The sequence below is a fragment of the Colossoma macropomum genome, unplaced genomic scaffold, assembly GCF_904425465.1.
Source record: "Colossoma macropomum unplaced genomic scaffold, Colossoma_macropomum, whole genome shotgun sequence".
Classification (NCBI taxonomy): domain Eukaryota; kingdom Metazoa; phylum Chordata; class Actinopteri; order Characiformes; family Serrasalmidae; genus Colossoma; species Colossoma macropomum.
This window is the reverse complement of record NW_023494801.1, coordinates 28,910,172-28,925,604: the sequence shown is the minus strand read 5'-3', so window position 1 is coordinate 28,925,604 and position 15,433 is coordinate 28,910,172. Positions and strand designations below refer to the sequence as shown.

The window sequence follows — 15,433 nt, the reverse complement described above, 5'->3', positions numbered from 1 at the left end:
ACTCTATGCTTAAACCATCACACATTCACTTCAACCTATTGAGTTGAGTTGGTGAATAATCTAAACAGACCTGCTTATTGTCACTGTAACTGAATTTTTTTTCATTTCATTTTTTACATAATATAAAATTGCCAGCTGTCCTTCACATTGTGTGAACATTTCATGATGAACAGACCAGCAGAAATGGTCTAAAATTACTTGGAATAAATCATTTTTTCTATTAACTCCCTTTGAAAGAACATTTTTTTCCTTCTCCTGTAAAGTTATTACGTTTCTGATATTGTCTGGTGTCTACAAAAAAGGACAAAAGTACGTCACACAGCTAAAAACAGTACATCAGCCAACTTAAAGCAGGCTATCGACAGGAAATTGAATTAATTAGCCATTAGGTATGGAGAGTGGTCATGTAACTGCATGAGCTTAGCCTTCGCATGCAATCCACTTACATAGCACACCACATTCATTCCTTACAGATTACCCCAGACAAGCTCGAAGACAAAACATTTACATCTATGACACATTCAGACCAATTCCAAAAAAGTTGGGACAGAAGGAAAAATATAAACAAAAACAGCAAAATGTGGAAATCTTTTTTGACCCGTATTCAACAGAAAAAGTGCAAAGACAATATAAGTGATGTTTCTCTTAATTAACTGCTGTTTGTATAGATAAGCTTATACTAAATTTGATGCCTGAAACATGTTCCAAAAACATTCAGACAGGGGCATGTTTACCACTGTGTTACCTCACCTTTCCTTTTAAAAGCGTTCAGTAACTGTTTGGAACACCAATTGTTATAGTTGTGAAAGTGGATTTTTTCCCCATTCTAGCTTGATCTAACACTTCAGCTACTCAACAGTCCAGAGTCTCTGCTGTAGTATATTGTGCTTCATAATCTACCACGTTTTCAATGGTAAACAGGTCTGAACTGCACATGCAGAATGTGGCTTGGTGTCTTGCTGGAACAAGCAGGGGCTCCCCTGAAAAAGACGTCATTTAGATGGCAATATATGTCCCTCCAAAATGCATATGTATCATATCATCAGAGAAGCATGTCATGTGTTTTCAATGAACTGCCGTCTGAGGGATCAAAGGTCACAGGCATTCAATATTGTTTTTCAGCCTTGCAGTTTATGCACAGAGAGTTCTGTAGGTTCTCTGAATCTTTTAATGATATTAGATGGTAAAACCCATAAATTGCTTACAATTGTGGGTCAAGAAGGTTGGACTATTCGCTTACAGAGTTTTTTCAAAGTGGTGAATGAGCCTTTCATGAATGTTCCTTTTATATTCACTCATGATAGCATTCACCTGTTTATCTGTGGAAAGTTCCAAAACAGGTGTTTTTTATCGTTCCACAAGCTTCCCAGTCTTACATTGGCCATGTCCCAACTTTTTCTGGAATGTGCTGCAGGCATTACATTTGGAAATAGTGTGTATTTATTAAATCAATAAAGTGGATATGGTAAAATATTAAAGGTATCTTTTTTGTACTGTTTTCAATTAAATACCTGTAAAGAACAGTTTAAAAAACACTTCTTTCTGTTTCTATTTGAATTTTACCTGCTGTCTCAAAGTATGTTTGTATTATTAAATAAAGGAAAGGTGCTCTCTGTCTTTTGCATAGTACTGCATTAATAAAGTATATATAAATATATGTATTTATGTTTGTTTATTCCCTGCTAAATTTCAAATTAGATGTATCCATATTAGTGGTTTATTAGGGGTTTATACACCCCTAACACACATACACACACACACGCATGTACTCTACAATGAACTAGGCCATCTCACTACAGACCAAACTGACCAGGTCCATCTGTCCAGTGTTCCCAGTGTCTAACTCACATAGACACCACTCTCTAACCCACACACATACCCACACCAACAGTCCTTCTCTCACTAACTCACTCAGACATCTCTGAGTGTGTAATCCTCCTGTAAGTCGTGCCAGTAGCAGAGTGTCTAGCACAAACATATGGTCCAGTCTAAGCCTCTTACACTTTACCATCACTCCACACACATACAAAGTGCAGGGTGTGTGTCCCACACCCCAAAAACCAAAGGGGGTCCCAAAGACACTTGTAATTACAACTTAAAGCCCCAGAGAGATGTGTGAAGGGATTACTGAGGATGAGCATCATGGGAATGCTAGCAAAGAGCGTGGGTCCAAATTTGGAGTTAGAAGTATACAATCACTGATATAAAGACATAAAAGAGACTCACTGAATTGAAGGTCTAATGTGGTTGGTATAGTGTAGTTGGTAACACCTCTGCCTTTTATGCAGTAGACTGGGGTTCAATCCCCTGCCTGGGCAAAGACCCTACACTATACCAATAAGAGTCCTTGAGCAAGACTCCAAACACCACCTTGGCCTACTTGTGTAAAATTATCAAACTCTAAGTAGCTTTGGATAAGAGCATCTGCTAAACGTCATAAACGTAAAAGTAATGTCATAATCTAAAGAATGATTTCCCAAAGTTGGGCTGCTAGGGAGCAACGAGAGGTGAAAATAAAGGGATAAGAACCCCTTGCTGTGAAAACAATGCACACCTCTCCACGAAGACAGCCATGCAGAGATAAAACAGACAACAGAACTGCAGCTTTCTTGGCATGTACAGCTGATACAACACAAAAATATATATAAATGTTGACTCACTTGCCAAAACATTCACTTTCAGCTTTGTAAAGCAAACACATTTCCATGCTGAAAAAAAAAAAATATTGCCTCAAATTTGCTTGATTTAAATCCGTACAAAGATGACCTGCAAGAATATTCAATTTGGCCCACCAGAAATAACCATATTTTGACTATTTAATGACCTCATAATTCAGAGGACGCAGACAAAATGTATCAGCTTTGGCACATTTTTGTTTACCACAGTATTAGATACTGGCAGTCTTTTAAATTTTCCATAGGAAAAAACAGCTTAGTCCTTATTTGGGCCAATAGATATATGATCAGAGAGGTCAATTCAGAATGTTAGAGTTGACATATTATAAAATTCCATGTTGAAAACTGCTGATCCACAACTATTATACGAGTCTAATTACTATGTGTGCCTAGTTTAAGTTGATTGATGCAAAATGTGTCCACTTTAATGCATTTAAGCCAATCAGCTGTGTTCTAAATCAGAGTGGCAAAATCAGAGAAGGCCAGTATTACCAATTGGAGTGGTTTTATAGTTTTGTTTCCAGTACTACTTTAAAAAAGTGGTCACCGACTCTCTTGCTGGAGATCTACTTTCCTTCAGGTTGCCCGTCCAACCCACACCTCATTCAACTAATCCAGGACTTCTGAAGACCTTAAGATCATTTGTTGGATCAGATGTGGTGGATAAAAGCTGGAACTAAATTCTGTAGTGTGGATCTCCTAGAGCACTGTTCTAATATAGAAATGGTAAAAAGCTCTTTGAAGTGATGTTATTAAAGAACCACTGTTGGTTTCTGAACAAACATTTTGCCAGATGGTTCTTTACCTCCTTTTCACAGCAGTCATGAAATACCCTCAGTCGACATTGCAACAGCAACATTGATGGAATAGATTTTGATGGAAATTAGTATGACTTGTCTCCGTCCCGTTTCCCGGTCGTCCGAGATGGACTGGGGTCACAGCAGATTATCTGTTCTGCCAACATTATTTACTGAAGCATTGTTCTGAACTCCATCTAACAGTGGCCCAGCCAAACATAGGTTTTCATCAGCTCTCAGCTAAACACTTAATTATGCCTTCACACACAGACTGAGTGTGTGTGTTCTTCAGATGAAGCGTAAATAAACCAAGGGTGGAAATGGCATTTTTGTCTGTGTGGATAGCTGTTGCCCCGGTAAGAAGAGGCTTCGTGGCTGTGGTTAGGCACAGCTGAATGGAAACACACACACACACCAATGAAAGAGAGTAAGAGAGTGAAAGAAAAGAGAGAGAAGTCATTTTTGCAATGCATTCCCATCATTATGCATGATTTAGGTTTCTACTGATCTCATGAATAGGGATTTCTGTAAGACATACTTATGGATTTATCGATTTGTTAAATGTGGGACAAAATTCGTTTCTCATATTTTAAATGGTCCATGTCCAACTTTCATGTTTGTGGTGCCTGTCACTGAAGTCCTCGGTAGTTTCGGAAAGGCTTTATGAGATTCAATGAATAGAGACTGCCCAATCAACAGTGACAGGTTCTCAGCTGACCTCAGAACAGCTATGGTTTGGCTATAGACTTAACTGCCCACTATGTTTTTCTCTGTATGAGATGCTATGCTTCCCAGAGTGACTTCGACCTCTTGAGATATACAGGTATGCATATACACGTTCTATACACTCAAAGAAAAAAGTACTAAACTCTCACTGGGGTGGTACCCTTCTTGTCCCTGGGTGGCACCCTCAAAAATTCGGCTTCAGTGCCTTTAGGTAGGGAATATAAGTTTACCATATTGCTTTGAAATTATACATTTTATTATATAAGTTGTACTGACTCCACACAATGTTTTTGTGTGGAGTCTCCAGGCTTTTTATTTTATTGTTCTGTTTTAAAACATAAGGTTATAAAAAGGTACAAATATTCACCTTTCATTTAGGGGAAAACTGAAGGTACACAGTTGGATTCTTAAGACCACTGTTGTTCCTTTAAGGGTACATTAATATTGTTTGTGCCTTGTTGAATGAAAACAATATCTGCCATGAATGTTTTCTGACAGTGGAAGACACACAACAAAGCAGATAACAGATTATGCATAAAAATTCAAACTTTATAATTCATTTTTTTATATTGAGCTCTTGTAACATTGCTAGCTAAGCCAGTATGCTTTAGCCTAATTTGAGCAGCTGCTCAGTTCAGGCTACAAGCTATGTAGTTGGTTTATACTGGTGATATAATCAAAGTATTGGGTTATGCACTCACGCTACAACCAGCATGACAGAAATTTCACTGTTAACAAGCATATGGGTGGCAAACTATCACATAACATAATTAAGATATCAACATACTTTTTTCTGTATTTTGTCTTATTAATTGTATTAGCAGCCTGTATTTCCTGTTAGCTGGGGTTTGGTAGGGATAGACTTCTACTTCTAAACATACAATGAATGTATGCTTTTTCTGTAATTGGTAAAAAAAAAAAAACAAGATGCAAGAGAGAAAATGTAATGTTTACAAGTAGTAGTTATTTTCCCTATTCAGCCTCATTTTTATTCAGCATCTCATGGTCTCATACCATTTACATGGCTTCATAAACACACCTTTCTGAAAGGTCAGAGGGAGGGGGAGAAAACAAGAGAGACAGGATGGAAAAGTGACTAAACCACAGTGTTATGGCATGTTGTTTAAAAGCTCAAGTTGAATTTTACAGGCCATTTTCACTACGCTTGAGGAATCTGATATTTTAGCCAGCTTGGACAAAGCCTCTGGAATTTGGCCATGCTTTTCCTGACCGCCACCTTTAAAAACCAACCTCACCACACTCACACACATCATGCTGCTTTTAATAAAACAATTCCCTACATTCAGGGCCAGTTAGAAGTTTGGACATGCATGTTCTTCACAAACATGACAACATTTTGAGTAAAGGTTTATGTTTAGATGCTAATTAAATTGGTTTCTATAGCAAATGCAAAGGATGAAGTTGTTTTATTAGTGTGAATTTATGTCCAAAGCAAAAATACATATTTTTAAACAAGACCACTCCAACAAGTAGATTTCATCTTTTAAGTAGAACTTTGATGAAATTTAGGCAACCAAAATAATATCATCCTACTATTACTTAGTTTAACCCCTTAAATGGCCAGGGCCCACTGGTGGACCCAATGTTTTATTACACACTTCTATAACCTAAGAAGAGCTCAACCAGTTTGTGTTAAAGTCCCAGTAGTTACTGAATAATAAGTCTTAGTATGTAAGTACTAAGGATTTTAATGTGGGTTAAAAAGAAGGTGGAGCATTTGCTCTTGTTGATGTGTCTAAGCCAATCAGATGTGGTCGGACGTAGAATGGGTCTCAATAGCTATGTATAGTATAAACTCACTTTGATTACTTCATTATTATTTTAAAATGTGGGAAATAGCACGGGCAAAGCACGATTAGTTAGTTTAGGCCAGAACTGTCAAAACACAATGTCAAAAACTTTATAATAATGCCAACTTCTGCTAGCATCCTCATGGGATTTCTAATAGTATGTTAGCACTAAGCTAACAATGATGCACATTAATTTTTTCCATTCTAGATAAAATAGACTAGAAAACATCCCATATGTTTTGTCTGAAGCTTGCAAGATACATTAATATATGTGTTACCTTGAGTGTTACAGTGTCTTACAGTGACTCAGTTAAGAGTCTTCTTGTTTTCGATTTCTATAACTGACTAAAAGCTGTTAGCCTGTGCATATTCACAGTGACATATCTAGGTGACATATCTAGGACTTCCAGAATGCCTAGAGGGACTTTTTTGATCACAAAATTCATCCCTTCTATTAAAGTAAATCAAAACGTGATTGGTTGATTTCACTGTAAGCTCTTGAAGTCCTAACCAGTGGCTGTATCTACCCAAATACTACAAAGAAAATATTCTGATTGGACAATTTTCTGAAACCCTTTTGGTTTCTAAACAAATCTTAACAAGGAGAGTGTTATTACAATACTTGCTAATTTTAAATATGACAAGCATGATGAGTTTAGTGACTACAAATAAGCCAAAAATTATATGTATTCATTAGGCCTCCTCTAAAGGTCAAGAACAGTGGTTCTGGAGATCTATCTTCCTACAGTTTGAACCACAATCTGCCACACCTGCTGGATCAGATGCATTAGTGGTGGTATGGGGAGGGGGCAGCTGTTAGATACAGGTTGGAACTACGTTGGAAAGCAGGTCTCCAGGAGGAGGTTTGGTGACCTCTGCTCTAGAAGGTCCTGAGTGTTCTCCACTGGAAAATAGTAAAAATAAATAAAAGCTCTACTTTGTGTAGATATGTCTGAAATATTGATTGGCACTCTACTAACTCTGCATATTAAGGGACAATCCATGGTGAAAGTTTTTAGAACTCCAACCAGAGGTGGCGCTGTACTCTCTAATGGCCTCATTATAGTGTGCTTTATTCTGCAGGCATAAATAGAGCTCCGGATTCAGCTGCATAAAAGCACAGAGGCACTAAATGGTGCAGCCATTAACATCTTTTATCTGCTAAACGCTCCTCTAAAGCTGAAAGGACATGGCAAACAGTGTGGTCCTATAGGCTGGGAGCGAACAGGGGGGCCTTTCTGTGTGTGTGTGTGTGTGTGTGTGTGTGTGTGTGTGTGTGTGTGTGTGTGTTCCATAGGCACACACAGGAGATTTGCTGTCTCTTTAATAAACGTGAACAAACACGGTTCGTGTGAATGTTGTCAAGCGGCCTTTTCGTTCTTTCATCACCGAGACTGTTCCCATACCTTCTGTCCTTTCTTCTCTTTCTCTTCCACTCAATCACTTTCTCTTCCTCTCCATCTTATGGTGCTCCTCACACGACTTAACACTCTTCTTTAATGACAGCTAAAGCAAAGGCCATTCAGCCATTAACTGCCATTAACTGCCAGAAGTTTCTCTTGCCGCACAGCAGTCTCAGCAGCATGAACTGGGTGTCATCTAACAGGAAAATACTGAAGATGGAACAGCGTAGGCCTGCCAAACTTCAATCTGTGGTTTTACAGACATGACGAACAAATTTGGACTGTGTTTTTTACCGACATGCAATATTTCTTGCTGTCGTCCCTATTTTGAATTAACCGTCTCGGTTATCTGTTGCTTCGTTGTTTCATCTTAGGAGGCTCTATATACTTCTTTACTTTGCTTTTGCTATAATGCGTAAAAACGAATGAAATACATTTGTGGTTTTACGGGCCAGTTTCCATTAGCTGGCAAGATTCTGTTGGACACAACGGCTCTTATTCATCAAAGTTGCGTAAAAAGAGCGCAGATTTCACCGCTACTCTGAATCTGATTCATGACACTACAATGTGGAAGCAAGCAAAGATTTGGCCACAATGGATGAATCAGCGTCAGTGCATAAAATCAAGTGCCAGCCCACCACTACCTCATTTAAACATCATTTACATGACGCATCCCCTAATTCATGCAGATGTTTTGGTAGGGAGCCAATAAAACGACAGCATTCAGCGGCTCATGAGCAAATGTCTGTGTTTGTAGGCGGAGTTTGAAGTCGAGTTGCACTGCTCCCCCTACTGGCCAAACTTTATGCTGTATAACGATAGTGTTTACGATTCATCTGTACTAGCTGTGCTTTGTATTGTTTATGTCTTGAGTGGTGTCAGTAGTGTAATATGTCTTTGAATTGAACATGGAATACTTGCAGCTTTTGTTTATGGGTCAACGAAAAATAAGGTTTTCAAAATTACAATTTTCAAACATTTTATTAAAAAGGACTTTTGCATTTTTATATTTGCATATATATTTGCATTTATATCTATGCACATTATATATATTAAATACAGTTAGTGTTATCATAGCTTTTAATTGCCTATATCAGTTCTTAAAACTGTACTAGTCTGGTTGCAGCATTTGACTTAGTGGTTGTGCCACCTGACGTTTCAGACTAATTTAAAATTAAGCAAGCATCTACTTACACTCACAGAAACCTCTGTCCATGAATTTTAGTTTATTTAGTTATTAGTTGTTTTTTTTTCAAATAAATAAACGTTATTATAACAATTACACATTTTCATGGTTTTTCTGAGGTCAGGACACCTGACCTGGTAAACTGACCCATTCTAGCCATGACTCAAAAATGACAATTTTTCCAAAATGTGCGAAACCACAGACCTTTATGACAATACCATGACCCCTCTTTCATAAAAACACGCCAAAATAAAAGTCCTTTGTTTTTGGGTGTTCAGGTAAACAGGTCAAAGTAGTGTAAAACTATTGGAAACTAGCAGAAGTATCAATCTTATAAAAACATTAAACACTCGATAGCCTGCATAGGTCACACATTGCAATAAAAGGCTTTTCTGCTCTGGCACCATGCCAAACTGACTTAAATACTGCGCAGTGCTGTGTGATCCAATCTGTATGATTGAGTTGCAGATGTTAATGCAAAGTGTAAAAAGGTCCTTGTGGATGTGTTTAAGTCTGCTTTAGTTGGTGCATATGGGTGTGTACATTGTAGCTGAGTTGCTTATCAAGCTACAAGTCACCTTCTTCCATAGGAAATGCCTGGTCGCCTGTCGCTCTATCACCAACTAATATGAATGTAGGGTTAGCCATGCAGTTTGCATGCTGTATTAGCTTCCATTACATTAGCCTTGCAGCTCCAGCGCAAAAGTAAACCAGGCAACATAGCAAACCGTCTTTGACAGTTTGGACTACAATGTCAATTTGATTTCCTCCTCAAACTACACCTGTAAATGGTTAAAGAGTCTATATTTGGCGTAACACCCTACTGTGTAACGGCAGCATAGAGTGCAAGCCCTGCTGAAGTTCTGAACTGGCCGCTCCCGCGGTGCCGTTGGCCAACACACTCGTACTCCCTGCTGGAGAACACGAGCCGTTGGACGAGGCTCTACTGAACGCGTGCGTGGGGAGCTTGGGGCCGTCCCAGACGTAACGCACCGCCATTAAATCAGGCGAGAGACACTTACACGCACTCTCTCTCTATCTCACTGTCTGTCTCGCACTCTCTTATTTTCCCCGCATCTCCATCCCTATCTCCATTTTTCTGTCAGGATGACATTTTCCTTCAGAAACTGGTCCAGCAGCTCTGGGCTGTGAGAGTGAAGCCTGGCTGTTTCAGCACTGCTGCAGCGAGTCGGCCTATAAAACACCTTTACACTGCCACGTCTCCAGTAACACACATACACACATCTCTCAATAACCACTACAGCACGCCAAACCCCCCCATCTCTCTCTCTCGCTCTCTCACACACTGTTTTCCACTCTCTCTCACTGATTCTCTCATCATTTTTCTTTTCCTCTCTCTCTCTTCCCCTCTCTCTTTCTCTCTCACTGGTTCTCTCTTTCCTTCTCTCTCTCTCTTTCACTCTTTTCTATTCTCTTGTTACCTCTTATTCATTTCTTTCTCTCTCTTTCTCTATTCCCATCTTCCTCCTTTTCCCCTTTTCTCTCTTTTCCACTGTCCTTTTTCTAATTCTTTTCCGCTTCTTTCTCTCGCTGATTCACTCTCCCCTTTCTCTCTTTCTCTCATTATTTTCCCCTCCTTCTGTCTTTCTTTTCCTCTCACTCATCCGTCTTGACGTTTCCCTCTTTTTCTGTTTCTCTCATATTCTTTTCCACCTCTCAATCTTTCTCTCCCTCTCTTTCCCTTTATTTCATTCTCTCTCACACACCTTTTTGCACGCATCCAGCTTTCTACCCTTTCTTGCTCTCCCTTTCTTTTTATCATCACCTCATCGCTGATCGATGTATCATCCTTGTCATCATCAACATCATCATCATCATCATCTCTCTCTCTCTCTCTCTCTCTCTCTCTCTCTCTCTATCTCTCTCTCTCTCTTCTGCATGGAACTGATTTCTTTTGTTTCTGTCCTTTTAAGGCTTCAGTCACGTGCAAAACACTGCAGTTACATTCACTCCCACTCTGACACATAGACAGACAGACAGACAGACAGACAGACTGACACTTGCTTTCCAGACTGAAAGCTACTCAAAGGGGAAAAGTCAGGGTCAATATCCAGCATCCGTTTCCATAATAATGAAGAAAACAGTCTCTGAAAACCATCAGGACAGCTTCTTTTGGTCGGTTTCAAGAGGTGGTACAGCTTCGGCCCCTTTCCTCGAAACGTCTCACAGAACGCACATATGTTGAAATATCCTGGACCGTTCCAACCAAGAGCCCTATTGAGGTTTTTCAGTATTCTCCTATTAGGACACAATAGCTGCTTTTTACTATTTATATAGATTTTTTCCATTTTCTGCTGTCAAGATTTTCTGCTGTCAAGTGAATGTTTTTTATAGCATAAACATACATAAACTTACGAATCATTAATCATGTTTTAATAGCGACAAATATTTATCCTCCTGTCTAACAACTGAGTGTTTATAAGAACAAACAACAAGCGTCTGCCAGGACTCAAATGTGAGACTTTGCACATTGCTGAAATGCAGATGTTTTTACAATTAGAGCTTTATGGACGTCACTCAATGCTTTCTCAGCAGTTACTTGGTCACCTTTCAGCACTTTTCAGGCTCATTTAAAAACACTAAACTGCGCAGCACTACACCCCCCCAGGATTTCAGTTTGAAAGCCCTGGAATACACAAGCATCTTAATCCTTACAATTGTGGCTTACATTTTTGCCATGTTTTTGTCTTTATTTGACATCAAAACAAATAAGAAGAAGTCGGGAACATGTCAATGAAAAATGTACACTGAATGAAAATGTAATTTATTTAAATTATGAAGTTATTGTTAAGTAATAACTCTTTAATTACATAACCGCATTTACAAGATACAGCAGCTATAACTAAAGGTACTCTTTACATTTTTGCTATATGTCTGTCATTGTTTTGGCATCAAAACAATAAAAAGGAAGTGCAGCCTACACACAGAATGTACACTGAAGTTAGATTTGTTGTTGTTTTAAACCTTGTGCATTAATTTAACCTTATAAGCCAATTATTATTAATATTATTGTTTTTAACATCAGTTAAAAATGCCAGCTACACTGTGAACATCTTACAATGAATGGACCAATAGAAATGGTCCAAACTTTCTTGGAATAAAATCTTGTTATATTAATGTATTTTTATGTATTTTAAAGTTAAAAACTTGTTTACATTTACAATTTAGAGTTAAATTGCATGCATAGCTGAATAATAATAATAATAACAACAACAACAACTCTATGGGTCAGAGATAGCCACACATTTTACTCCAATCTAGAAAGAGTGAATTTGCTGGGCTCTAGAAGGGAGATTTTATTGTTATGATTCTCACCACATACAGAGCCAGACGAAATATACCCATCATTACAGTGGGTCATGTGACTTGGGCTGGAATGTGGGCGGGCCACCCGCTGGCCAAGGTGGTTTTGGCCGAAGGCAGAGGAGGAAAGCTGTACTTAGCCAGAATAGCCTCTACTCCTCTACTCCACACACACACACACACACTGACCTCCAAGCAATAACAACCTACAATCTCACACCCGCATGCGAATGCACACACACACACTACACACATATGGTGTTCATAAACACACATACACAGATATTCAAACTCACACCCGGAGAGACACGTGTGCTAATGTTTTGACATGCACATGAAAATGTATGTTATTTTTTTTTTTTTTTTGAAGCACCACAGCACCTTTTTAAAGTGTCACTAATGCAACATCATTGGACAGCTCAACACTTGCATGAGAAGACTAGCTGCCACTGTGTTACATCAGCAATCAGATGCCTGTGTTGGCTTGCATTGCACTTAGTGATGAAGGAGTATTGGACTCCCAGCCATGGATGGCTGTGGCATCACCAAGGACTGAACTTGCATGGGCACTGAACACTTTGACATTTTGCCAATTATAAGCATTTTTTTGTGATGCAAAGCACATCATGTACCTGAATTGCAACTCACTCATGTTTATCAGGCTGAAGATTAAAAGTTGCGCTTCCAAGAACAAAGACATGAACATTGACAAGTAGCTTACAAGGCCACGAATGCTCACTCACTCAAACGCTATTTTCTAGCTCACCGCATGGCTCTATATTTAACCAACATATGAATCCAATGCATTAAGTGAAAACAGGTTGTTGTGTTCTTACCTGAGTCGATGGCAGTGATGATGAGGATGTAACGGTCCTGAGCCTCACGGTCAAGTGTCCGCACCAGTTTGAGTTGCCCACTGGACGTTAGACTGAAGGCACCTTCGTCGTTCCCTCCGCTCAGACTGTAGCTCAGCTGCCCATTTGGACCATAGTCATCATCACGTCCAACAACCTGCAGAGAAGAAGAGGTGTTAAACCCCTAATAATGGTTGCACCGATTATCAAAATATTACAGTAGTTCACAAACTGTTCCTCAGGGAACCCCAGATGGTTCATAATTTTGCTTTATGCCTATGCAATGTGAAGTGGGATTGAGCAAAAATGCATACTGTCTAGGGGTCCCTGGGGACTAGTTTAAGAACCCTTTCTCTGCAGGTAACAGGGAACTTATTAGCCTACATATTTCTGCCAATTTTAACATGTAAATTTTAGCAAAATGTGACACGTGCCCGAACTTTTGCACATTTCTTTCCAATATGTTTGAGGTACCCAAAACTTTGCATAAGACTGTACAATAAGCAATATCCAGAATGCCTTGAATTTCAAAATTGGATCGCAATGCATATGTTACTGTAACAAATATTGTGGAAAAAATCATGTTGCTATGGAATCCCAGGTGGTTGCTAAGGTATTGTTAGGCTGTTGCAATATTCTGCCATTCATTTCCTATAAGTAAAAAAAAGTGCAGAAAATTGCCTTACATTGACATGCTAATGTTTCCATTTTCAATTTATTAGATTCAACATTATTAAAGTATAATATCTGAAACGCAATGAACAGATGGACAGACCAACAGTTTGATGAACTGAGAGCACTCAACTAATGTTCCTTTGCTGAGGGAAAAGGACTACAATGTGGCCACTAACCATCTAAAAACATGACTTGGCCAGCAATGGTCGTATAAGAGCTTGTATGAGTCTGAGCCAGTGGGCTGAGGAGAGAGCAATCCATGCCCACTAGGCTGGTTTTTCCAGCCTATTCCATTTCTGCTGCTGTCCAGTACATGGGCATCCAGCAGCAATTTCACGTCTCAGAGCCTGAGTGCTGAAAACCAGACGCCAACCATTTCCTGTTGCCCACACCAGCAAGACTCCACCAGCACCACTTTGCTGTCTCTCGACATCCTTCTCTCTGCTTGTCTTCCTCTCTTTCCAGACTCACTCTTAAAAATAAAGTTTTCTAAATGGTTTTTGGCTTGGACGTATACTTCTAGTAAAAAAAAAAACTCGTGCAGTACAGTATGGCCAGTAAGTAGTTTTTAATTTTTCAGCTTCACACACAAACACACATACATTTTCTAAGCTGCTTATCCTCCTGGGTCGTGGGGGGAGCTGGAGCCTATCCCAGCAGTCATTGGGCAGAGGGCAGGAAACACCCTGGACAGGTTGCCAGTCCATCGCAGGGCAGACACACAGACATACACATTCACAACTAGGGGCAATTTAGCATGTCCAGTTGGCCTGACTGCATGTCTTTGGACTGTGGGAGGAAACCGGAGCACCCAGAGGAAACCCACGCAGATACGGGGAGAACATGCAAACTCCACACAGAAAGGACCCTGGTTGCCCGGCTGGGGAATCAAAACCAGGCCCTTCTCGCTGAAAGGTTCAAAAGCCTTGGCACCTAATATAATATCACATTGTTTGGTGTTTACTATGTCCAATGTTTGCCTTTATTACAGCTTCCATTCTTTTCAGGAGACTTGTTTTCAAGCTTTAAAGAAATCTGCAGGTATATATATGCTTAGAAGCTTCTCACAACCCAACTCATATCTCAGAGGTCTGGTTTTAATGTTCTGGTGCAAATGTTCTTCTACAATGTTCTTGTCCATTTCCTTTTCTCAGTAAGGGCTTCTTGACGGATGTACATCCTTTCTGATCCATAGCACTGAATTGTCTTCCCACAGCGGAAGGATGAGTGAAATGCCTGTGGATTTTTTCAGATCTGAAGCAAGAGTGGAGCTTGATTTTCTCCTCTCAAAAATCTTTAAATACTGTTTATCTGATGGTGATAGTTTTGTTGGTCTACCAGGTCTTGCATGTACGTGAGGAGTTCCATTTTCTCTGCATCTTTTAATAATTTGTTGAAGTCCAGTTTTGGAATCTCCTTTTATTCACTTCTGTTCCTTTGACTTTCCCATTCCTTACACAAGTAGACATTTTTATATCTAAACTCCTCAGAAATATCTCCAGATGAATGACTCATCTGTACTAAATGGCTGTTTTGACTGGAAATTCAATAAATAAAATGGTGATCTCTGATGTTGCACCATACTGAATGGCTTGGTTCACTACGTACGTTCTCCACATTTGTTAAAGGTGCTTCACATTTACAAAAATGGTTCTTCAAGGAACCAAAAAGTGGTTCTTCTATGGCATCATTCCAAAGAAAATTTTGACTTCCATTTGGCTCCTTTATTTTAAAGGCTGGATCTCCATAAAGCTCATTCTCACTCTCCTTCAGTGTTCATTATGGTGTGAATATGCCTATGTATGTGTGTGAGCTCTGCCTTTACACCCGCTGTGCTGCTGGCACACTGTCTCGCTGAAGGGTGTGTGGCAAACCCAAAGCTGTCATGGCAGATAGGTGGGTTTCACTTCCTCTCCCAGGTGAGAGCTTGTTTCGCCACTGATGGCTGAGACCACCCTCATTATGTCATTTAAGCATTCTGG

General features: G+C 39.4%; 1 protein-coding gene across 1 annotated transcript in view; it reads right to left on the bottom strand.

Annotated features, from left to right (window-relative positions):
* Positions 1-15,433, bottom strand: part of LOC118820919 (protocadherin Fat 4) — a 150,567-nt gene that overhangs the window by 40,251 nt on the left and 94,883 nt on the right. Inside the window, exon 6 of the mRNA XM_036589258.1 lies at positions 12,759-12,933. Coding sequence (XP_036445151.1) covers positions 12,759-12,933 — 175 coding nt within the window. The remainder of the gene's footprint in view (positions 1-12,758; positions 12,934-15,433) is intronic.